General features: G+C 37.6%; 1 protein-coding gene and 1 long non-coding RNA gene across 2 annotated transcripts in view; one reads left to right on the top strand and one right to left on the bottom strand.

The window, feature by feature from the left end:
* The window catches only part of VPS41 (VPS41 subunit of HOPS complex), a 107,476-nt gene extending 94,564 nt beyond the window's left edge, over positions 1-12,912 (top strand). Inside the window, exons 24-29 of the mRNA XM_083823116.1 lie at positions 569-709; positions 2,175-2,311; positions 8,720-8,819; positions 9,637-9,681; positions 10,697-10,776; positions 12,287-12,912. Of these exons, the coding sequence (XP_083679242.1) occupies positions 569-709; positions 2,175-2,311; positions 8,720-8,819; positions 9,637-9,681; positions 10,697-10,776; positions 12,287-12,367 (584 nt within the window). The 3' untranslated portion in view covers positions 12,368-12,912. The remainder of the gene's footprint in view (positions 1-568; positions 710-2,174; positions 2,312-8,719; positions 8,820-9,636; positions 9,682-10,696; positions 10,777-12,286) is intronic.
* A 2,079-nt stretch (positions 12,913-14,991) lies between these two features.
* The window catches only part of LOC310893748, a 50,853-nt gene continuing 41,291 nt past the window's right edge, over positions 14,992-24,553 (bottom strand). The window contains exons 3-4 of the long non-coding RNA XR_014579263.1: positions 20,599-20,717; positions 14,992-17,825 (exon numbers count right to left, since the gene is read on the bottom strand). This is a non-coding gene — a long non-coding RNA (uncharacterized lncRNA). The remainder of the gene's footprint in view (positions 17,826-20,598; positions 20,718-24,553) is intronic.

The following is a 24,553-nucleotide window of genomic DNA, read 5'->3' as shown; positions in this document are numbered from 1 at the left end:
AGATTTTTATGTATTAGTCACAAACAATGGAAAACATTTATTATTGACATAATCAATGTTTGTTTAAATAAGAATGTGTTGTGGACTATTTGAGAACAGAGTGGGATTTACTTAAAAAGCAGTTCAGAGTTTATACTACTGCTTCCTCTTTCTGTCATTTTCCATGGGTGTAGGCTGCACTATACTTAAGGCAAATTAAGTGTGTCCATGGAGGCTCTTAACAGGGGGTAACTCATGTTAAAGTTTACATGCACACATATACACACACACACTCGATCTTATATCAGATCTTGCTGATATTTAGAACCCCTGATATGACCCAGCACATCCTTAAGAAAGTCTCTGGGTCCCAGCCCAGCAAAGTATTTGAGCCCATGTTCAGGTTGTACTGACTGCTCTGGGATTTGCATACCTTTCGTCAAATTAGATTAGATTAGGTCTTGAATTAGCCTGAGGCAACTTCACACTTACAAAATTCATATGGAAAGAGCAATACAAGCTTCTTAAGTATTTATCAATGCTCAGTACTTTAGGGTTTATAATCTCTTTACTTATTCTGTTCTTCTAGGTAGAATGGGCAATAGCCGCAGTGCCTTGAAGATGATAATGGAAGAATTGCAAGATGTAGATAAAGCTATTGAATTTGCCAAGGAACAAGACGATGGAGAACTTTGGGAAGATCTAATTTTATATTCTATCGACAAACCACGTAAGCAGGATAGTTTCTTAGCAGCCTTGTTTTTGTATTTTCTGTGAAATGTATTGCAGGTGAAGGATTGATTTTTCCACACGCATGTTAGCAAAAGTGTTTATGGATAGCCAGGAAGGTGTTTTGGTTTGTGGAGCATGCCATAGCTGTCCTGGGCATAAAAATGTCCAGTAAGGCAGCATGTGGGCATGCTACAGAATGAGTACTTAGGGATTTAACACTTGACTAAGCTCTGCATAGTTATGTCCTTACGTCAAGTTAAGGAGAGAATGGTGCTTTTAATTTGGCAGTATATGAAGCTTTATTTTTAGACACGTTCAAAACATAGTCAGCAGGCTTGATGAGGATGTCGTGTGGTCTGTTTATTACAGCTGCTTCCCTTTGAAATTCTGAAAATGAAGAGCCTACACCTGTCTGCCCCTCAATAAAATAACCATGTTGTTTTGTTTCTGTGGCGCAAAGATAAGATCTGCAATAACAAGAGTATTTTTGCTCTTCATGATATGAACGTCTACTCAACTTTAAAGTTCAGATAGAATCAGAATCTGTCAGAATCTCCTAATCAGTTTTGTTCAGGAGGGAGATTCAGAGTTCTTATGACTGGGAAAATAGAGAATTGTTTTAACTATCCTGTTAGTTTTACAACCTCTTCTGGTGCTTTAAATCAAGACTGTAAAATCTCTGTTGGGATCTCTTTTTCCAAAGGATTGCATGTCTTGTAGAATTAATATCAGAATAGATATCTTTTCATCACTTGACCACTAATTCTGACAAGCAACAGCAAACAAAATCTTTTACTCCTTTAGAACAATAGCCTCTCCTGGCACAGCTTTGTGGCATTCCCACACATACTGTCATAGGTTACCAGGGAGAAGAGACCAGCACCTCCCTCTCCACTTCTGCTGCTCAGAAGTTGTAGAGAGCAATAAGGTTGCCTCTTAGCCTTCTTTGAGGTTCATCCTTCTAGTGTTTCATTTAGCCAGTTGCACTTCAAAAAGCGAGACTTTTGCATCACTCTTCTCACTGCTGAGAAACATGGTCCCTTGGAGTTAGGTTAAATACTTACAAATATGGTTTTTAACCCTGTAATTAAGTATGGAATATTCAAATAATGAAGTTAATTTTCTGTTTCTGTTTGCTCAAGTGTCTTTTTTATTGAATTGAAATGTGTTATTTACTCATGTTTTTGATGACTTGCACTGGATACTCTGGTATCCGTTTTCCAGATAGCCTAGGAGTTCTGTGCATTGCCAAACTCTGTGTCTTCCTCTTCCCCAAAGGCCTATTTTCAAGTGAATATATCTGCAAGAAAGATGTAAAGGCTATATGAAAGAGGCTTAATGCTATCTCTCAGTATAGAACTGTCATAGAAACAGCCAAAGCCTCTGGCTGTCACTGAAACATCCTGTGATCAGGTGTTTGCCTGGATTTTTATCTTAATTTACTCGTCTCTTGGTTTTCACAGCTTTTATTACTGGTTTGTTGAACAATATTGGAACACATGTTGATCCCATTCTTTTGATCCACCGCATTAAGGAAGGCATGGAGATTCCTAATTTGAGAGACTCTCTAGTGAAAATTCTTCAGGATTACAACTTGCAGGTAAATGTTGCATTCTCCCTGTGATAATCATTTTCAAAAAAAAAAAAAAAAAAAAAACACACTTCACTACGGAGTAGCATGATAAATCGTTATCCTGAAGGCTTGTTCATTCTGTTCGGACGTCTGCCGTTACCAATGTGAGTTGGTATGAAACTTTGACAGAAAGGGTGGGAATTAGTCAGGATGAATACTCTTTTCTCTAGATAGCTTCTGGTCTTCTAAATCTCTCTCATACTGTTATAAGCCTTGTGGGTAAGTAGAAATGTTGAAACCTTGGATGATATAGGTATTTCTTTTAGATCGTGACTTTGAGTATTTCAAAGAAGCATTTTAAGTGTCTTGTTCTCCTATACATATGTAACGTGCAGGGAGGTACCCCAGATAGACAGGTACATGTCTGTATATACTGCATGTCGTAGCATTATTTGCAGATTTTTGATTGACTTAATTAGATACTACTGTCCTTCCAAAATAATGCTAGCTAAGTTGCATTCTGCATTTAAACAGTTACATGTTAATCTTGTTGCTGTCAGTACCCTGCTGCTTGCAGTGCTGATCCCACTGTTACTGCATTCTGTGGAAATCAAAATGGAACATTTTCTACGTCTGCACCCAGAGTGATTTTGCCTATATGTGAAGTATGTTGGTGGCTGATGAAGTCGTTTGGTTACATTTTGGGGAGGAAAGAATCCTTTTTGTCTTCAGATAGCTTTTAACAAAATTACTTTGGGATTAAAAGGATGTATTTAACCTCTAGAGCGGTATCTAAAATTATTTGCTCTTAGCATTGAAGCGCTTCATGGATTTCAAGTTAATTCATTTTAAAGTAGATTTGGATAGCTCTGGGGCTAAAATTTATACCTCTTAGGAGTACTAGAAATTAGGGAAGCTTAATGTAAATTGTGCTTGGCTTGCTTGTACAATAGCAAAACAATATAGCAAAAAAAAAAGAAAGAAAGAAATTAAAGTGACTATTTTTCATTACAGAAATGTAAGCTATAGCTTAAAATAAGACTGCTCCTGAAGTGTTACAGGAATGTGAAGTGCACCGTTATAAACAGATGGTGTGTCTACACTGAAATTTAAAGATGCGATCACAGCTCTTGAACATGCTCACTTAAGTATCTTTAAGTTGGCAAGCTCAGTTTTTGATAGAACCATTTTTGCATTAAGCGTGTGCTTCATGACACGGCTAGACCTTCGTGTAAATAAATGTCTTAAGCAGCGTTTCCTAGCAGAGGGCAATTCCACCCTCACTTCTTCATTTACTACTGCTGCCTCATTAGCTGTTTCAAAGCTAGTCTCTGGTGTGTTGGCATGATGCCTGGTCACACCTTTACATCATGTTGTGCAGGTTCGTGCTGTGAAATGTATGTCCTCTATTCTGGCCTGAGACAACTCCTTTCAGATTCCTGATTTGTATTACCTAATGTACTTCAAACTTGTATAGCGATCCACATTTTTTTTGGCTAGGACTTTCTGTGGTTTCATCTCTTCAGATCATCAGTTTTGTATGTGCATAAGTCTCATCATTCCCATTTTCAAAGGTAAAAAGGAAAATCTTGTGCCAAGAACCACAAATCAGGAGAATATGTGAAGTTAGAACCCATTGCTTGGCTTGCAAGTTACTGCCAAATATGAAAACTGTGCTGATCTTGTCATAACATCAGCTCCCAAAAGGTATTGCAGCTGTGCCTTTCTATTATTTAATTGTGACCTGCTTTGGCAAGCCCTGGTAAGATTGTTTTATGCAAAACTGTACTTATGCAAGTGTTCAGGTACAAATTTCCTATTATGCTCCTAAATTTCTGTAGCAGTAAACATTTCATTAGATGTGATTTGAAATGTAGGTGTGAGCTAGATGCAGTGCTTTAGACAGACTTTCTCTCTTTGAAAACAATTATTTACATGACAACAAATTCAAGTGAATCAAATTGAATGGCTGCCAAAACATGCCATATGTAGCTTGCACTGTGCATTAGAGAATCCAGCGAGGAAGTCTAGTAATGCAACAAAATTTGTTGTAACTTCTTTTTTAATCTGGCATCTTCCCTGAGTAGTATAAGTTTTTATTAAAATTGGCATATTGCAAATATGAAGCAGATATCATTAGATGAAGGGCTGCAACTGTTTTATGTGCTACCCTAAGTTCACCTCAGCTCTAAAGTAATGTGGGTAACTTACACCTGTGTGAAGGAGCTAATGTTTGCTGCCAAACAAACATGGCACTAAGATAGGATTAGGTATTCTATTGGGTAAAAATAAGATGCTGATCATGTGAGACTTTGCTCTTAGACCACAAGTTCAAATAAGTATTACTAATTTATTTCTGCTGTGGAGTTACAGCTCTGCTTTATAAGTAGGGGTCTATCAGCTACCTTATTATTTTTATCAGAATACCCATTTTTATTTTCCCATTTCAGGAAATGCAATTTCATACAACCTAATGCTGAGCATATTCCTAAACAGTGTCAGGAGTATTTTCCTAAACAGTGTCAGATTTAAACACTCATTTAAGTGAATTGGGAATTAAGTGAATTTAAGTGAATTGGGAATAAAACTACAGATAGTTATTGCCTTTTTTCACCTTCCCTTCCTAAGGATCATTTTTTATGTTTTCTATTTGTCATCTTCAAAGTTAATGTATTAAAACCACAACAGATAATTGGGTGCCACTGATATTTTATAATGATGAAGTTTACTTACTGCTGAAACAGTAGCAATTTTAGTGTTTTTGTACAGTAACATTGACAAAGTTATGAAGACATAGTAAAAACAAAGTTACAGTTGTCTGCATTTCAACAGGAGTAGTTACTAACTGTAGTCTAAAACTTTTTTTATTTATTTTTTATTTAGCTCCTGAAATCTAGTTCTTCAGTGCTATAAATTTGTAGATAAAATAGGCCACGGACTACTTACTTTGAATTTATAAACTTCTGAGGATATGGTGTCTTAAGGAGGGACATGCATATTTAGTAGGAATAATATGTACTTAGTTCATTTTTTAACAGCCAGCATTTCCAACATAACTAAATACCATTCAAATCTGTGACAGGCTAACTGTATTGAGCCAAGACATATTGATATCCTAGCAAAAGCTTAATACTTTTCATCTTTATTGTTTGCATTTAAAAGGGCTTGCAAAGACAAAGAATCAAAACTTAGCTATCTCCGTACAAGTGAAAAGTTGTCAAGATAAAGTTGTGGTTTTAAGAAATGACTTTTATATTTACTTAGATCAGAACACCAGCCAGATGTATTGTCTTTTTCATCCAACAGTCCTTAAATTCTTTAAATCTGCAAGTTCGTTTTTTCTACTGAAAGTCAGGATTCAGTCGGAATAAAATATTTTTTTTACAGTCTTCTGGAGTCAAACTGTATTTAACTGGAGCTCCTATATAAGAACACCTTCAGTGGAGGAAAAACAAAACAAAACTACAAAAAAAAAGTTCTGAGACTCAAGAAGTTCTAATACTCTTCGTCAACAGTGAAATATTTGAATGTTGGAGGAATGCTTTCTCCTGGGATATCCAACCTGTCTTCAGTCAGTAATGTGTAAACTGCCGTCAGAAGGCATTTCCTAGACAGAGATTTTTAGTCTGGTGCCTGTTTTTCTATTTCACATTCCAAGGTAGCAGCAGTAAGAACAGGTCAGGATCTGCTGACAGTGATTTAGGCTTCTAAATGAGGGATGGACAGCCAGCTTCACGCTCTCACAGCCAAAAGCTCTGCTGTTTGAAGACCATCCTGAAAATGCAGGTAGTTTGCTACTTGCTTTTAAGTAAGCATGGTACTTGCCCGTTTTGAGCCCCTTGAATGAAATGGATGCAAACAGCTTAGGCTTGATCAGCACCAAAAAATAACATTTTTCTGGTGTAATCTACTTTCCACAGTTAGTGATGGTACTTTTCTTAGACTCATACATGTCCTCTGTTCCCATTAGGACTTCACCAGTGCAATTATTTTTTAAACCTCCCTTAGCCAACAGAGTGAGGCCAGTATTGCTTTTATGTGAAAATTGTAGCAAAAATTGACATTTACTAGGATTTCTATGCAAAGTAAACATTCTCTCTCTTTTTTTTTTCTTCCAATGAAACTGATGCTATTGGTTTTGTTTAATTTTTTTATATACATCATCTTTGGACTGAAATTCATCAGTGTTACAGTGATTTAGTCATAAAAAAGACCTTCTCTCTCTAATGTGTAGTCAATCTTTGTATTTGCCTTTATTCACTTCTCTGAGAATTAAATGGGAAAGGAATATGAAATCGTTCACATGTGTCTCTGCTGTCTGATCTCACAGTGGTCTTAACTTAGGAATTAGGAATCTGGGAAGCTTTCTTAAAGTAAGTCATGTAATCATCCTCCAGGTCTGTAGTTTCTATAGTTGCTGTATCAGACTTCTCTCTCACAGCGAAGGCTGATATAAAAAGTCCCTTATTTGTACACTTGTGTGTTAGCCATAAGTCTGCTACATTTTCTGAATTTATAAAATAAGAATCTTTTCAGCTTCTGTCTATACCTAAGTGAAATATACAAAAAGCTTGTGTTGTTGGAAGAGATGTAAACACCTCCCTCATTTCAGAATGATGTGCCTAATTTCTGAACCTTTTTTGACAATTTTTAGAAAAAGACGTCAAAAGATTTTGGTATTCTAATATTACGCCCCCCTCCACCTCAGTTTTAAAATATAAAATTAATTCATTTAGATTCAGTACCTCTAGGTTTTATGGATTAGCCATTTTACTCAAATGTTATTATGTTATTAGTTTAAACATGGATTGAACCTGCAGTAACTCTCTGATGGATAACTGGGGCTGTCCATCCATAATTCTTCCATTTGTAGCATTCATGTCTGTCCATTCACAACAGAGGTTATGAATTAACAGACATCAATGATAATCTGATGAACACTGATTGAAAGAGCATCTGGAAAAGCTGTTAGGCTCTTCTGAATCCGAATAAGCCGCTGTTCAGACACCTCGGAGGCACTAGGGGGCAGGTGGCAGCTTGCACAGTGGGATGCTGGCTTCTTGGTCATAATGACTAAAAATAATGCGCTTTTGATTGGTTTGTGACGTGTTTTGGAAGCATTTATGTAATTGTCCTTGAGAAACTTGGGTTTGGTTGAGGGCTAAGCTGAATCAAGGCCTGAATGTATTCCTTGTGCTTCAGGTATACCCTTCTGCATACTGCAGTGGTTTCCTTTAAAGATAATATTAGGCATATGTAAATCAGGACTTTCTAAATTAAATAGTTTTCATGGCTTGTGGTTTTCATTCTGTAGTAGCACCTTCTCTAGTGTAGTCAGAAAATCAGATTCTTTACCTCAATAAATGATTTGGTTCCAGATGTTTTCCTTAATTTAGTAAACTAATATATCCACTTAAAACTTCTTTCTCTAGCCTTAACATAGTGTCCTAATTGTGTTTACAGTCCTATGCTTTTTTAAGGGTAAAAAATTTCATTTTCACAAGACTTTTTTCAAAGTCTCCTGTAGTACAAATAATCAGGAGAAACAAATGGACACTCCCTCTGTATAACACATTTTTTTGTAGGTTTGTTCAGCTCAAAATTGATTGTGAACCTCTTTGAAAACATTTTTAGAACAATTGCAGTCTTGGAAAACAAATTTCCAAACATCAATTTAGTATGGGGTGGAGGGAAGAAAACTTTCACAAGTTTTAATTTGTGTTTGTCACATTTTCATGAACTTTCCTCACTAGGCATTGGGAAATAATGCTCCGTATAATTTTGATGCCCTTTTTGTGTTTCACAACATTGACAGACAATAACATGTCAATCTAATGTAAAATACTGAATAAGTTTAAAAAAAAAAAAAAGGAATCTAAGACTTTTGCTAAGGAGGAACAAAATCTGGATCTTTGGTTAATTACATGGGCTTTTTAATATGGCTAACTAAATGACGCCTCAGTAGGAAATACGTATGAACAAAATATATTTAGAATTACTGTTTTTTGGAAAGGTTTTATGATTAGTAAATGCCTTTCCTAAAGTAAGTAGGGAAGGTCTGGAAAAAGAGAGAGAAAGTTTTGAAGTGGTTTAGAGACCATTTCTGAGAGACAATGTTAAAAAAAGTCTCTCAGTTTTATTTTCTTCAGAGCAGTTTGCTGGAAGATCGTCGTAATTTACAACAGTAGTAAGTTTGCAAAGGATTTTATATTTATTTAAATGTGTTTTTTTCATTTAAATAGAGGTGGTAGTAGCAGGAGGTTCCTCTTTTCCTCCTTTCCTTTTTGCCCCCAATGCTAGAGGTGTAATTGTTTGGAAAGGCTTAAACATTCCTTGTGCTTTCTATAACAGCAAAACCCCATAGATGACTTGCCAAAGTAGCTGCTATGCCCATCTATTCCATAACTACTCTATTTTGTGTTCTTTGCACAATAGATCTTGCTGCGGGAAGGTTGCAAGAAGATACTTGTTGCTGACTCTCTTTCTTTGTTGAAGAAAATGCATCGAACTCAAATGAAGGGTGTTCTAGTGGATGGTGGGTACAGAGGAAATGTGATGACATTCAAGATTTTGAAGTCTTTTACTTGGTTTATAAACCTAAGCCACATGACAGTCCATTTTGGAAGCTGACAGAAAGCCTGAGTATTATACCTTATTTGTAGAGTACAGTAGGGTGCTAGCTGCTTTCCCTTTTGCAGAGAAAGCACTTGTATTGCAAAAACAAGACCCAGCGTGCAGCTTTTCACTTTCTTAGTCTCAGCATAGCCAGTAATATATTGCGTCCTGAAATCTGTAACACTGGAAAATGCTGTTCAGTGCCAAAACAGTCAGGTAATAATAATCTGCAACAAGATAATTTTTAGAAATAGTTTAAAATATTTTACAAGGTGCTAATTGTGTACGTGAAAAGATCTGTGATTCATGCAAGATATGTGTTAATGCCATGAGGCAAAAGCTGATGGAAAGACAGAGGATCAGAGCTTCTGCTAGAAAACGCTGCAGAGAAATCAGGAACCCATCCTGTGCTGCTTTTTTTTTTTTTTGGAGTTTGCCTTGTGTCTCTACAGCCCTGTTCTTCGTCTAGCCCCTGCACTTCTGCCTGCACCAAAATCAGAGGAGCGAAACATTTTTCCTGCTGTTAATAGAAATATTGCTTCAGTATTGCTCTTTAATTTTTAATAGTCTGTGGTAGGTATCTTAAGGAAATACTTTAAGATCAAGACCCATTTCTGTAATAGCAATATGTTAATGCCTGCTTTATTAAAAGAAGAAAAAAGAAAAGGAAACATGAAGTATGTTAATAAAGTTGTTACAAATTTATACAAATTTTATTCTTTTTTTTTTTTTCCCAGAAGAGAATATCTGTGAATCATGCCTGTCTCCAATACTTCCTTCAGGTAGGATGCTTTTCTGGAAGAGTAAGAAACCGTCTATTTTTATATTTTAAGAGGAGCTACTGTTTGCTGTTATTCATAGAAATGTGTAATACTCTTCCCTTGGTAATCACTGTGTAAATTTCAGTCTCCTATGCAAACCTTGCTGTTGAATTGCAGTGTGGGAACAGAGTCTAATTTGAACATTTTTGTTGTAGTAAACACAGATTTTCTTTCTTCTTTCTTACTCATGTTTGATTTTCTTATTTTCTGTTTTGCAATATATTGAGTGGAAGGAACTTTAATCCATCAACATACATATTCTTAAAGATTATGAGAACTGTGAAACTAAGCTGTTCCCATCAAATCTTGCTTATAGCTGTTTTATGATTTATATGGAACTTGCAGACTATAAACTTTTATGGGATATACATTTTGTCTGAGTGGTAGAAAACTCATGGCTTCAGTCACTGCTGGCATATTTGAAACAGCTTATAATGATTGTATTTTAAAACATCTTATAAAGTTAGTCTTGAAACTAGAAATTCAGTAAACTATTTTTAAAGATGTACATTCTGCAAGAGAACTATATTTAGAAATATCAGCATAGTCGCCAGGCATCTTAAGAAGTAGTAGTTTGACCAGGAAAATATCTGTTATGGCGTCTTCAACAAGAATATATAAGACAAAGTATACAGATAAAAACCTGTTTTTTGTTTGCCAGCTGCGAATAGAACGAATCATAGAATGGTTTTGGGTTGGAAGGGACCTTAAAAATCATCTAATTCCGGCCCCCCAGCCATGGGCAGGGGTACCTCCCACTAGACCAGGTTGCTGAAGCCTGACACATTACCTGATAGCATCACTCTGTGTGGTTTCTCTAAATAAGACAGAATAACTTGGAATTAAATATGATAAAGATATGACTTGATGTATATATACACTCTGTGTATAATGGAATGGGGGTGTATACAGCTGCAGTCACTGAATTCTTTGTTTCATTGTCCTCTTGTAATGGATTTACTTTTCTTTTTCCCAGATGCATCCAAGTCCTTCAATGTGGTAGTGTTCCACTGCAGACACATGTTTCACAAAGAGTGTCTCCCGGTATCTAACACAGTAAGGAACTAGCTTACTATCTCTGTCACCTTTGCCAAAGACAAAAGGATAAATCATGTCTCCTTTTCTCATTTGTGGAGAAGGGCATGGCTCTATCAGGAATTATAATATGATTACAGTAATTATTTGTGATGGTACCCTGTAATAGAATGTGAATAGGGAAAAGATGTGTTGGGCCACCGCAACCGAAGTACGTGCAATTTAAAAAGAAATTGCTGCTGTTTGAGAAGTACATTATCAATTTCTTCAATCTGAATGGGCAACACAACTTTGAGTCATACAGAAAATATGACACATTTGAATTTTTATTAGTTCTTTTCTAGTGCAACAGCTTAAATATGTTTAATTAAAGAAAAGAATAAGATATTTTTTCAGGTGATTTTTATTATATGAATCTGATCCCAATTTATGTTTCAGAAAGCAAATATTTAAATATCTTTGCAATTATTTTTATGCTTAGAATGTTTTTCTTCATTAGGGAATTTTTTTTTTTCAGTGAAAACAAAGTAATTTCTAGATATAACCATGTTTGAATTTAGAAATGAAAGCATAAGAATAGTACTAAAATCACAAAGGAAATGGGATTTAAGATTTGCTGATTCTGTTTCGCTCTGAAAATGAACATCTAGTTAAAAAATCACTTTGAGTCACCGCAAAGTGACCAAGCAGAGTGCTTATAGCCATATGGTACAGCTTGTATACTTAAATTGTTATCATAATCTTAATGAATATTAGATCGCTTGCACAAGAAAGCCCACCAACTATTATTTATTCAAATAATATTTACCACAAATGTGATTATCTGACAAATAATCTAAAATTTATCTAGCAATCACAGTATGCGGAGACAGGGGTGGGACTGGGTAACTCATCAAATGTGATTTTTAAATGTGACATATTACATAATATTTATTCTGTGTTACATATTAATATACAGGTATCTGTCCATATCTGAAACAAATTCTCCACTGCTATAGTATTTCTTGGCCTTAGACAGCCAGTTGTGTTACTGATACTTGGTTACTGGTGATGTAGGAAAAGGAAAGTAGTGCGTGCATAAAGCATCACAGAGGGCTAAATGCAGCAGTAACGATGAGCACTTATTTGATAGTAAATGGAAGGGTGTTCAGGTGTGACTGTGACTAAGACATCCAGTGGTCAGTGGAGCCAGCCAAGTGACTTAGTCTCTTCTTCATCAATGAAGATAATCAGCGATGTTTTGAGTCTGTATTTTTCATCTTTGTTGTGGACAGAATTTGACTTACTCGCCTGGAGGGTCATGGTAGTACAAGTGGGGGGAATGGTGTACAGCCCTCTGACTCCAAAACAACCTGTTTTACCATGCTCCACTACATCACCTTCCTAAACCTATCCATGAGTATGTCTGTAGGGAACAGCCTGACAATGAATAGTGACACTGGGACAAACACTGGCAATTTTCATTCATCTTCCCACATTCTAACCTGGCTATATTTCTCTAAGAGGCTCTTGATTTTTTTTTCATTTCCAGGTATCTTCTGTCCAGTTCTGCAACATATGCAGTGCCAAACACCGAGGGCCAGGAAGTGCAATCCTGGAGATGAAGAAATAGCAGTCCCCTTGTTCTACATGCCAGTCTGTGACACCAAATCTGTTAGGACCATGCAGAGCTACTGTAGTTTTTGTTTAGTTGTCATTTCTGTATATAATTCTGAACGTGATTTAAAACTGTTTTCTTTAAGTTATCCTGCTTACCAAATACTTTCTGGAAAGAGAAGATGTGAAAATCTTTGCCTAGGAACTCCTTGTTCTGCAATTCATATTTTACTGTTCCTCTGCTCAGCTTGTTCATTACTTAACTCTGGAACAGAAAAGGGAAATAAAAAGGGGGAAAAAAAATTTGGAGATTTGTGTTTGGTATCAGTTAAAGTGTTTCGCATATTGGGAACATATCATGGTCACGTAAAGAAAGATGAATCACTCTGAATTCAGCTCACCAAACTACTGCAGTCTGGATTTACTCTGTCAGTGAACTGTTTAACTTCAGTGAGATCCATGAGGAGTCTTACTGCTTTCCATGGAGCTGCTTCAGGACTTGAAGCTGACTGTGTACTGAATCATATATTAAATTAACAAACTTGTTAATTGTTAATTCCATACATTGGGAATGTACCTTTTTTTTTGCGTGGCAACACATTCATTTTGTTATAAACTGGTTATTTACTCAGTCTTCACAGTGCAGTAGTTTATGCAGTTATGTTTTCCTAATATTAAACCCATCCAGAGACTTTATTTTTAAATGTCAGCAGTAGGTCTTGTACACTTATAAAGTAAGTGTAAATGTAGTATATGACTTCATTTAAATACAGAAAAAAGTGGCCTTTCAAAAATGAGATATCCAAGATTTTCTTTTGTCCTTAGGAGCTCAAAAGAGGTAAGTTAAATAAGTCTCTTCGGATATTAACAAAAACACATTTATTTTTAATTTCAACATCCAAAGGAAGTGATTTTTCAGAGTACATTATCACAGAATGTAATCTCTTCATAACGTTCTCTGATGAAATTAAGTAATACAAGCATCCCTATGAAAAGTTATTTTCAGAACTCCAAATATTTTTCCTTCATTTAGTCACTGAAGTTTGAAAGTAAACATACATTGCTTCACCAACAAGTTGTGAAGTTTGAACAAGTAGTTAATATCTGAAGTTTTGAAAGAACGCTGCAGTGATACTGCAGTGTATCTGTAAAACTGGAAGACGTAATCCCTCTAAGTTCTTCCATACCTTATTCCCATGCAGGTACACCTTAAAATGATCTATATTAAAAAATAAAACTAAAAAAGGATTTTTAGTTGATGTAAATTCACGATCCTCTCTTGCTATCCTCGAGGCAGTTGGCTGAGCTGCTCTAGAAATCCAATGTGTGATTTTGTCCACAATGTGGTTCTGTATAGTACCAGAATACAATTTTAAGTGTATTATAAATGCCGTTAATTGCATAGTAACAGACAACAGAACTATCGGTAAAAGGCTAGATCCCTCAAAACATAGCAATAATATTCTATTGTGATACTACAAATAGCTGAGGGGAAAACAAAAAATGGTGCAGGTTATTTGTGGACATGCAATAGATGAAGTAACGGAAGGTTAGGAACTTGGTAGTGCAGAGCATGGTCTGCATACATCAAACTTCACCCATAAGAATTACTGCCTGGCTCTGTAGCAGTTCATTTTCAGTGGCTAGTACACATTCTCGGGTTTATTGTTCATTTATCCCTTCTTTGCTACACTGATCAGCAAAGTTGCTTTGATTCCTTGTAAACAAAATGCTCCAGTAAGCTCAAGGGCTGTTTCATCATGATATTTGAGCTCTTCCATGCCAGTGAACAAGTTTAAAAACTTTTTTTTTTAAAACCTTTTCCTCAGTAGCTCTAAGCAGCTTTTCCATGTTATAGCCTAAGAATGAACTGTGCAGCACCATAAGCTGTCAGCTTCCAGGAGGAAAAAAGTCAAATTGCTCTTGCACAGTTATGCCACAAGGTGTTCTGTAGTTCACTTATGTGATAATTTAAAGCAAGTATGTTGTTTACTTCAGCTTGGCCTTAAATTCCCTAAAGCATTTGAGCATTTAGTGACAGCTTGCCATCACTGGCAACCATGTTGCATTATACCCTGGCATATTCTTTGCATTATGCAAGTAATTTTAAATCACTGTGTGAAAATCTAATCAAAATCTTCTCTAAATCCGAAGTTTCTTTCGTTTGGGCTTCAGGGACTACCCTTTTCATGTTCTTGAATTCCAAATCCCCTATTTAAGCTTTCAGCAAGAAGCACACAGTCCAGACTTTGATTCACTTTTCTTCCTGAGAAACATTCACATCATAGAAAAAGTCTGAGGCTGGAGTCTAAAATATTCAGCTACCCAAGAGCTTTTCTTCTGGAGAACAGTTCTGCCTAATAAGTAACCGTAAAGTTGCATAACCCTTCAGGAAAGCACAGAATAGTACCTACCCAGTTTCACCAGAGCTTATTTAAGATGTCAATCCATTTATCACAGTGCTTGTGCTTCAAACTGAGGTAAACCTAAGGTAAATTTAACGAGGGATTTTTATTGTTTTTTCTTCACTGATCTGTTCTGTATGATTTCTTCAGTTGTGACCAATTGTAACTGCAATGGTATGTGATGGGCCAAGTAGGAATGTATTCATCTGCCCTATCCATGAGACAAAAGTCATAATGAGTCTTAGGATTATTTATTTTTAAATCAAAACAATTTATTGTTTTGAAACCCACAATAGGCATGTGTGATAGGTTTGGTGTCAATGTTAGGCCATGCTGAAGTTTTGTCAGTCCCAGGTGAGGGGTGGCTGTTACTCACAAATGTTCTCTGTTTGGGTGTTTATTGGGTGTTCTTTTATGGCTGACAGTGTCTGAAAGGGACTGGGACAACCTCTGCAGATCTTTTGGGACTTACTGATGTTGAGATGCATGATTGGTTTTTGCATCTCCTACTACAGCTGTGTTTGCAGGCTGGAAGCTATGTCTCAGTGGGCTTGAAGCAGCTCCTTGAACATCGATGTACTGAATCGGCTGTGCTTGGTGCATGGGCAAGAACCTGCTGTCCTGCATTACGTGTGTCAGTGGGTCAGTTAATCCTTTGAGGAGTCATGCCACATACAAGGTATGTCCGTGTGTCCTCCAGCTGCACCTGACAGGCGCTCTCCTCTGGGGAACCTGAAGGCAGGGGGTCTCCTGTGCAGGAACAGGAATAGGTTGTTAGGTCTCTGACAGATGCTTAACGCTTTGGAGGGCTGGGGAGCTGAGCATTTTAGGCAAGTTTTACCACTGAATTTAGTAGGAGTAGTGTTTCACCGCAGAACTGGAGCATGTGCAGAGTGCTTAGCTGTACAGCAGCAGCAGGACAGGTTTCTGCAGCTATTGCTTCGCAGCAACTCTGGTGTCACATCAAAAACTGATGGTTTTGTAGCTGCCATTTCTGGCCTGCCTAGGCTTTTCTATTCCACGCTCAAAATTAAAGACATATATGGCCCTTGGGTAACGGTGCTTTTTGTATGCCCTAGGTAGACCCTTCAGGCTTTAACCTTATGCATAACTCTGTCAATATGCAAGAGGGAAGTCACGTGCTGCTCCTTTGGCTACGGTGGCAAAAGGACAAAAGTTGGACAAGTTAACCTGGTCTGCTAAGGGCAGCAGCTGAGTGCTGAGGCACAGGAATGAAGGAATTGTCTTGTGTTACTGAGACAGAGCAACACAGAATGAGTTGTTTCTATGTTTTTAGATCCACATCGTGTTCCTAATTGAAAAACCTATTTGAAATTCGTGGACAGTTGCTGCTACTGGCTTGACTGCAGAATTGTCAAGTACTACTATAAAGCAAAGAACAAGAAATATCCACTTGTCTGCAATGTTTTGTAACTAATGTTTTTAGTAGGAGATTGTTGCAACATCTTTTTCTAAATTTTGGCTGATAGGTGGGTAATCACTGTCAATACTCTGTATAGACTGCACAGGCTGGCTTATCAAGTTTTCATCTTTGGAACTTTATTCACTTTCCACCTGAAAGTTAATGGTTATTGAGCTAGAGTCTTCCCATTTCTGATCTGCTGTGATTTAGCATTCAAGTTTTATATGTCTCAGTCGCCTTGGAAAATACCGTGTCATCTTGGCAGGTTGGTTGGATCAGTCCTTGCATGTGTCATTTGATAGTAGTTTGAAATAAACTTGCAAGAAAGTTCTTGCCTAATGCTGAATGAGGGCCTTTATCTGAGGAAAGCCTCATTGAGAAGACTTTTCTCTCTTTCCTGTTGTGGGGTGCACTTCTGACTTCATATCTGTGCAGCATTACTTTTACCCGTGTTTACAAATACTAGACACAACATCATTCTCTTCCTCTCTAGAACTTCTACCCCAAGCAGGTTTTCACCAAATACTAGCTCTAAATCAGTTGCTGTACTCTCAGAACAATTTAAACAAAACTTCTAAGTTTCTCTTTCTAAGGAGTCATTCTCACATCTAGGGAATAACTCTTTAATTACCTGCTTTTGGGACTGAATTTTTACTCCACTGTGCCATGAAAGATTAATTTTGTCTTGGCATTAGAGAAATCCCTAGATGATAGTTTTCTCTTCTTCAAGACAACACATGCTTTCTTTTACTATAATCAAATATTAAATTATGCTGAAAAGAGGACATCTGAAGTGTCTGAGGTATCAAACACACAGGAAAGCAGGATGTATGAGAAGTTCTAAGAGAAGGCAGTAAGTCATGGTGGAAACAGCCTAAATTTAGTCTTAAATTAAATCCCAGGGGGATCATAATAAGCTTTTGCAACAGAGCAGGTCTTAGAGACCTTTATGTGTTCAGGCTGTGACTTTCTTTCCCCCAGGAGTTTGCAATCTGAATGGACAAGGTGCCAGTGGCTTCTACTGCTGAGTTGTGTTCGTGACCAGTTGTGGTGCTGCAGCAGCAGGAGTCAGAAACCTGCCAAGTGGAGGTCAGTTCCCCTGCAGCCTGGAGGAGCTGGCAGAGGTAGAGATGTTCTAGATTAATTAAGGGCTAGAAAGTGGCAGGAGCTGCAGGGGACAGTTGAATGGTAGTTTCTTTTCCCCTTGATTTTAGTGCGGTCCCAATAGGATTTAAGTCCAGTGAGATTGATGAGGTCTTGGTGATTGATGATGTCTTGGTGTGTGATGGCTGCAGAGTGGCATTTTGCAAGATACTAGATGCATGGTGTATTCCAGATCACATCAGATGCAGATTTCTTTGTTTCTGGTGGTAGCGAAGGACGAGACCACAATAAACAGTTGTGGTGGGCTTTTTTTTTTTTTTAATCAGATTGAGGGGAAATGTTTTTAGAAATGAGCAACTGTCCACATATAATACCACGCCTTGCACACAGTAAAGTAGTAGCACTGAAAGGTGCAGTTGACAATAGTGTTTTTACTCTGCAGGATCTGTTGAACAGGAGCTCTTCGCACATGCTAGCACAAGCATCACTGAAGCACTTTGCAGGGTCCATCACCACCTATTAGGAGTCCCCATCTGGAATTTCTGCAAAGTAATTGAGATCTTTAGTTAAACAGAGTGGAGTTAATTGACCCCTGGAGTACACCACTAGTGACTTGCCATCTGGACTTTGTGCTGCTGATCACAACCGTCTGGGCCTGGCTGTTCAGCCAGTTTTCAGTCTACCTGAAAACAGTTTTCAGTCTACCTGAAAACTTACTCAACTTCCTCTTCATCAGCTTACTTATGAGGATGTTACAGTAGACAGCCTCAAAAGCATTGCTAAAGTCAAGATAAACAATATTTTCTGTTTTCCACTCATCTACTGAGCTAGTTGCCTCATTGTGGAAGGCAGTAAGTTTGGTAAAGCATGATTTTCCCTTTGTAAATCCATGCTGACTGTTCCTGATCACCTTCTTCACCTTCATGTGTCTGGAAATGGTTTCCATAATTCATTGATCCACTCAGGGACTAAGGTAATGCTGATGAGCCTGCAGTTCCCCAGATTCTATGTTCTGCCCTTCCTACAGATGATGGTATCCCAGGGGATCAGTTAAAATGAAGACCAGGGCCTCAAAAAGTGACATTTGCTTTCTTCCAGCCTTCAGTTACCTCTTCTGATTGTCATGACTGTTAAAAGATAATCAAGAGTGATTTCTTCATGCTGAAGGCTTGTGCTTGGGAATTTTATAACACTGCAGTCCAGTCCAGAGACGAAAACAGTATAAATAACCACAGGGTTAGATCATGGTTCCCAAGGAAAGGGCAGATGTTCCTAAGCACCTGCACTTGACAGAAATGTTATTCAGTCTTTACAATCTTTATTCACTGAAACAGTGCCAGCTTACTTAGCTTTGGTAAAAATACATTGCATTTGAGCATGTTTCTGGCAGCAGATCTTCCTTTGCTGCCTTTTTCTTCCACAGGAAGCTGCTGCTCTTGTCTTGCTCACTTGCATAGCCAACAACTGCCCTTGTAGCTCTCAGTGACTGGGAATTGCAGTGGAAATCCTCACGTCCTCCATTGTCTGTACTATGGAACTGTGCCAGGCTGGTCTGAAGTTGTTCATCTTGTATCAGATCTTAAAAAGCATATTTAATACCTTTTCACTACTGAGACTTTTCACTAACTGTCAGGTTTTCACTGACAGATGAGGCTGGACTCAAACTAATACAGAGGAATGAATAAAAACACTTTGCATATGGTAGAAAGAGGAAAATAATGGCAGGCACTTTTTTGGAGGAGGGAGGAAGAAAATTTGTTCCTTTAGCAGGATCGCTATAGAGGTTTAGGTACTGATTTCATTTAAAAAAACAGTTGTTTTGGTGAGCTATGCATAAAGCAAGGTGTAACACATATGCTAGGGGTCAGAGATCAGAGGTGATCAGCATATACAAAATCCCCTGCAGCTGTTTTAGAGGTTAATGAAAGTTCTGTTTTTATAGGGTGCATTTTATTCACTGATGTTCTCTTCGGTTTACTTCTCATGATAGGACCCGGTCACCTTTAAAAGACTGAAAAAAAGGCAGCCTGGATGTGCATTCTCCTTCTTGCTAGTTTGTATTATGAATAAACACCATAAAATTGATTTGATCTGGAGCTTTTCTTTTTGAGCAGGTTTTGATAGTCTTTAACTGCCCAGATGCATTTAGTACAAAATTACTTTAATAGTAGAGCTTCGTGGTCATCTATAGGATTCATGGCATTAGAGGTTTATAAGTGTCATTTACCATTCTAGGAAACAGTGGAAACCATTTTAATTAATAATGTGTACTTCCAAACCACATTAAAACAAAATTATAAGCGCATTTGAAGAGGTTATACCATCAGCTGCTCCTGTGAAATATGAGTATATTGATGGTTATAGTTGTTTTTACACACTTCTTTCCATATGCTGCATTGCAGTGTTATACTGGAAAGGCAAATGCTGTTGGATCTGAAGAATGAAAATCTAGTTTTGTTGCACAGTGAGGTTAGGTAAAGAAATTAAATCATCAGGCTTTCTTAAAGAGATTTTTCTGGATATTGAATCCTTCCTCTCTCCTTTTGTGCTCCACTGCAGGCTGTTCTTTCGTGACTGCAACCAGATTTTATGTTGAATTGAATCGAACTATGTTCCTGAATGGGCTGCATGACTATTCATGCAGTGGCAGGAGACAGGAGATGGTTTTATATATTTTGCTGGGGTTGAATCCCAGCAAATAAAAACTCAAACTGGCCACAGATTTCTAGTGTGATGTGCTTATCATTTAATTCTGGTCTAAAGCAAATTTCTTTTTGAGGGGAGGAACCAACACTTTTTTATTTTGACCATTGTGATTGTGGATGCATTGTCTCAAGAATATTCATAGTAACTGTTGTCAGCACATGATCACGTAAGAGAAATAACCTAAAATGGGCTAAGAATACAAAACAGTTAAGTGTTAAAAGATGAAATTAAAATCCTCATGGTAACACTTCTGAAATATTCCCAGTCGCTGAAGCATGAAACATAGAAAGGCAGAGTCCCAAAATATATTCAAGAAAATAACATGGTGAAAGGGGATTTAAGGTTATAATGAAGTGGGTTCCACCTAAACCAGTATGAAATGAAGTTCCTGGCACTGAAATAAGTTAGCGGTGTTTTGAACCAAAGACTAACAAGGAAGTTGGTTACTCTTTGCCCAGAAGACTCCAAATATAAAATTACAAAAATTATATTTTCAATAAAGCAAAAAGACAGATTTTAATATATTTGAGAAACTGTAAGAAAAAAAAATAACAAAAGGAAACCCCCAAACTTGTAATCAGGGTACATAAAATTCAGAGGAAAACATACCGTGTATCGTAGAAGTGCTGTTTGAAAGTGATCTCTGTAGTCATCTAGTCCAGGCTTTTGTTTGAGGATTTGCTGAGAAGAAGGTATTGATAAGACACCTTGATACCAAGGTTCAAATTCTGTAAAAATATCAGAGAAAACCTTGTGAGGGAAGGACAGACACTATATGTTAGGGAAAAAATAGAATCAAAGGAGATAAATAAATAAATACCGTCAACAGGTAATACAGTCATTAATGGCTTGAAATTTTATGCCTACATATAAAGCAAAATATTACTATGGTAGCATGGAGAGTAAGGAGTCAAGCAGAACAGGAGGAGCAATAACAATGTCTTCAGTGTCTTCAGACTTCAGCCATTCCCAGGTTGACTGTGAAAGTCAGGATTAGGCATCATGAGAAAAATACATTTTCAGTGCTGCAAATGACTAACTCTCAAAGCACCTAATCAGAGAGCACAAAAGGGGAAGCAGTCCTTGATTTTTGCCCTGGGAACTGCAGAGAACCTGAATGCTGCAACTGAAAAGCCACTCAATAAGAGAGTTCTAAATAGGATCAAAGTCAATATCCTTGTAAGACACAGCAGCAAAAGAGTAATCAGTCAAATAAAAGGTTAATTCTTTAAAGAGAGAGAAAAAAAAAAAACTTTAAAAAATAAAATAAAAGCAGCAAATTAAAAGCAGTAAAGTGCTTATGAGTGGTATGAAAAATGCTAAATTCATCATTGCGGACTTTTAAAAGCATTTCCCCTTCCCAAAGCAAACTTTGATAAGCAGCAGAGGGAAGAGCCTGCTTAGATATAAACAGATTTCCTTCAAAAAATGCAAGATGTGTCAAGGAAAATGGAAGAAGAACATGGCATTCTGGCAGTTCGTATCCAGCCACAATAATATAGGCCAAAAGAGTCAAACAGAGGCAACATGCTGAAACTCAAAGCTAATGCTAAAGACTTCGTCGGTAAGCTACAGAGGGATATGGCCACCTGAATTAAATTTAAAAAAAAAAAAGCAAAAAATGATTTCAGCAAAGACAGACCCCAGCAGGAAAAGCAAATGAGTTCCTAGAAGATGTATTTATTATGAAAGTGCTAAAGGAAAACCTAGAGTGGAGCCTTTTTTAACAAGGAAACTTATGAAATTAAACTGTTTATAGAAAATGTAGGAAAAAAAAATCATTAGATAGTATCAAACCACATGCATCAGTAGCATTCACCTAAAATTCTGATGGATCTGAAGACAGGATATTGCTACATGATTAACTGTTGTATGTAAGCTCTGTTATAAGTACTATAAGAGGAATGAAAAGTAGTAAATATGCTGCTAACATTTTCTAAAAATGTCCAAGACAAATCCATAGAAATACAGGCCATTCAGTGGAGATATCAATAGAAACACTATTAAAAAGAGAGACATGAACATACCTATTTTATATCACATACTGGGGAAAAGTGAGCATGGATTATGGAGATGGAAGGTATCCCTCACATTTATCTGAGTTTCTGGAAGGACCTGATGGACTTGTCAGTAACTTATTCAGATGTTCAGAAGTGTTTTTACACGTACAAACAGACAAAAACTCATGTTGAAGTCCTTCTGCAGATGCTTTAAAGAGAGAGAGAGAGAAAGAAAAATATCAACCTGGAAACAAGAAGCAAAAGTTTGCTTTAGAAGATTTATATCCATTTAAAATGAGACACGGAGTTTGATAACAAGGAAGGAATAATTGCTAGTAAAATTCCATGGGGATAAGCACTGGGACTCAGGCTGTTCAACCTAATTATTGATGGTGTGGTGAAGGGATGGAAAGGGAGAAAAACATATTTGCTAAACACATAAAAGTTTCCAGAATCAAAAGAGAAAGTTGACTGAGGACACGTCCTAAAGTATCTTGTCTATTGACTGGGCAAGATTTTATTCAATTGTCACTTAATCTCATTAACAAAAGAGAAAAAATAGCAATTCAAAGGCAATGACGGATTTTAAATTAGCTATCATCACTGAGAAGAGAGACCCAGGAGCCACTACATTTCTATAAAAATGTCACCCCAACAGATGGTGGCAGCCAAAAGGCAAGCAGCATGTGGGAATTACTAGGAAAAGTATAGTGCATTAGGAAAAAAGTGCACATTTCTTTGGTGTCTCCACTTGCTGAGTTCTACAGGAAATCCCAGTACCCATTGCTTCCATCTCAAAAGGCTGAAATACATTTTAACAAGGCTTCGTGGACCTGATTCAGTGTGGTAAGTTGTTAGCTTACGAAGGAAAAGGAAACAAAAGGCAAAGTCTTCCCTATTTTTAATGGCATTTTGTGAGATATGGGAAGCATCTTTCAAAAATAGTATGTCTGTGACCAAAATATTTCTTTACCAAAACTTACAGCAATTTAGAGATGAAGAAACATTAAATCACTTAATCCTTCTTTCTGACACTGAAGAATTACTCCCTACAGGACTAGGATGTTGTCTGGAGGTCTTTTCAATCTAGTTTTATGTATGTCCAAGCAGTACCACATCCTACAGGTCTCCTGAAAGTCTGCATGTAAGGGCCAATAGATGTTGCCATTAAAGACTTTACCAAGCTTGTGAATGCCTTTTATTTTCTTTTGCTTCTTCCCCAACACAAAAACAGTTGTTCCAGAAAAGGTTGAGCTGTGCAGCTGATCTTGGTGTGGACAGGAGATAGCTACAGCATTTACTTCCTCGAACTGTGACATTATTATTAATTATTATTATTATTATTTTATTTTATTATTTTATAGTGTTCCTCTACCACTGCTTTTTCCTGCAGAAAATTTCCGCTAACTTTAACAGGTTTCACAAAGCAATAATGCTGGGATTAAAATGGCTCCATGCAAAGGTTCATTCCGTCCTCACTGAATCTCCTCTTCTGTTGCTTGTTGATCAGGTAGACAGTCATTTTTCACATGATCCCTGCAATGGGAGGAAGAGGTCTCCAGAATAATGAAAGAGATGATATTTTTCTACTCAAATCCATTCTGAGGTGGCAAATCTATTTTGAAGCTGCTCTCAAGCCAGTTAAAATGTTTTGCAGAAGCGATTTCTCCTGTGGGCGAGTGCCCTGTGTCCAGCCGTGGAGCCCGCTGGGTTCGCACTGCGGGAGCTGCTGAGGGCAGCTTGGTGTGGCAGCAGAAAACCCGTGTTTGTGCCTTTCTCTGTCAGGTTCTGCATCAACACACTGTAACAGGATCCCTTGTCCTCCCCCTAATGTCAGGTGCTGTCCCACCTGCTGTGGTGGCAGCTCACTTACGGGAGATGTGCCCCAGCTCACCACTTGATCTGCTTCATTCGGCACAGGCTGGGACGGGTGAAGGAGCCAGTGAAACAATCCAGCAGTCCTGCTGTAAACATAAAGAAGTGAAATGGCATCCTTATTTCATTTGTTCCACATAGAAAATCTGGATCCTTCTTTCTCTCAAGCATGGGCTTGTCCCAGGGTTCCTCTCTTTTCTCCCCTTCCTCTGCACCTCATGGTAGCAGATTGCTGGCTGGCTGCTGCTTGGGATTTGGCATGGTGAGAGGAGGTGCCTTACAGGGAGGGAGCTTCACAGTCCTTCAGAGGCAGCAGTCATTGCTCTGCTGTTATTAATTTTTCTTAAAAGGGACATTGGCAGGAAAGCAAGTAGAACAACTGCTTTTACTCAGCCAAAATCTATCACTGAGAAAGTCACGCTGCAACACTTTAAGCTGCTCGTGCTACTGAGTGGCACAGCAGAAGCCTGTACCATCAGAGAAGGTGATGGTTCAACTCCTACTTCTTTTCAGATGGCCAGTAAATCTCACTGAATGGCAGATGGTGAGGTTTTAGAAGGACAGCAAAGGAGAAAATTCATAACTGAAAATGCTGGGCACCACAATGACAATGACCACATGCATAAAAGTGAAGATGACCTTGTAAATGCAAATGAGATTATTTTATGGGCTAAAATAAACAAATCCTT

The sequence above is a fragment of the Anser anser genome (assembly GCF_964211835.1).
Source record: "Anser anser genome assembly, chromosome: 2".
Taxonomy (NCBI): domain Eukaryota; kingdom Metazoa; phylum Chordata; class Aves; order Anseriformes; family Anatidae; genus Anser; species Anser anser.
This window is presented reverse-complemented; position numbering and strand designations above follow the sequence as displayed.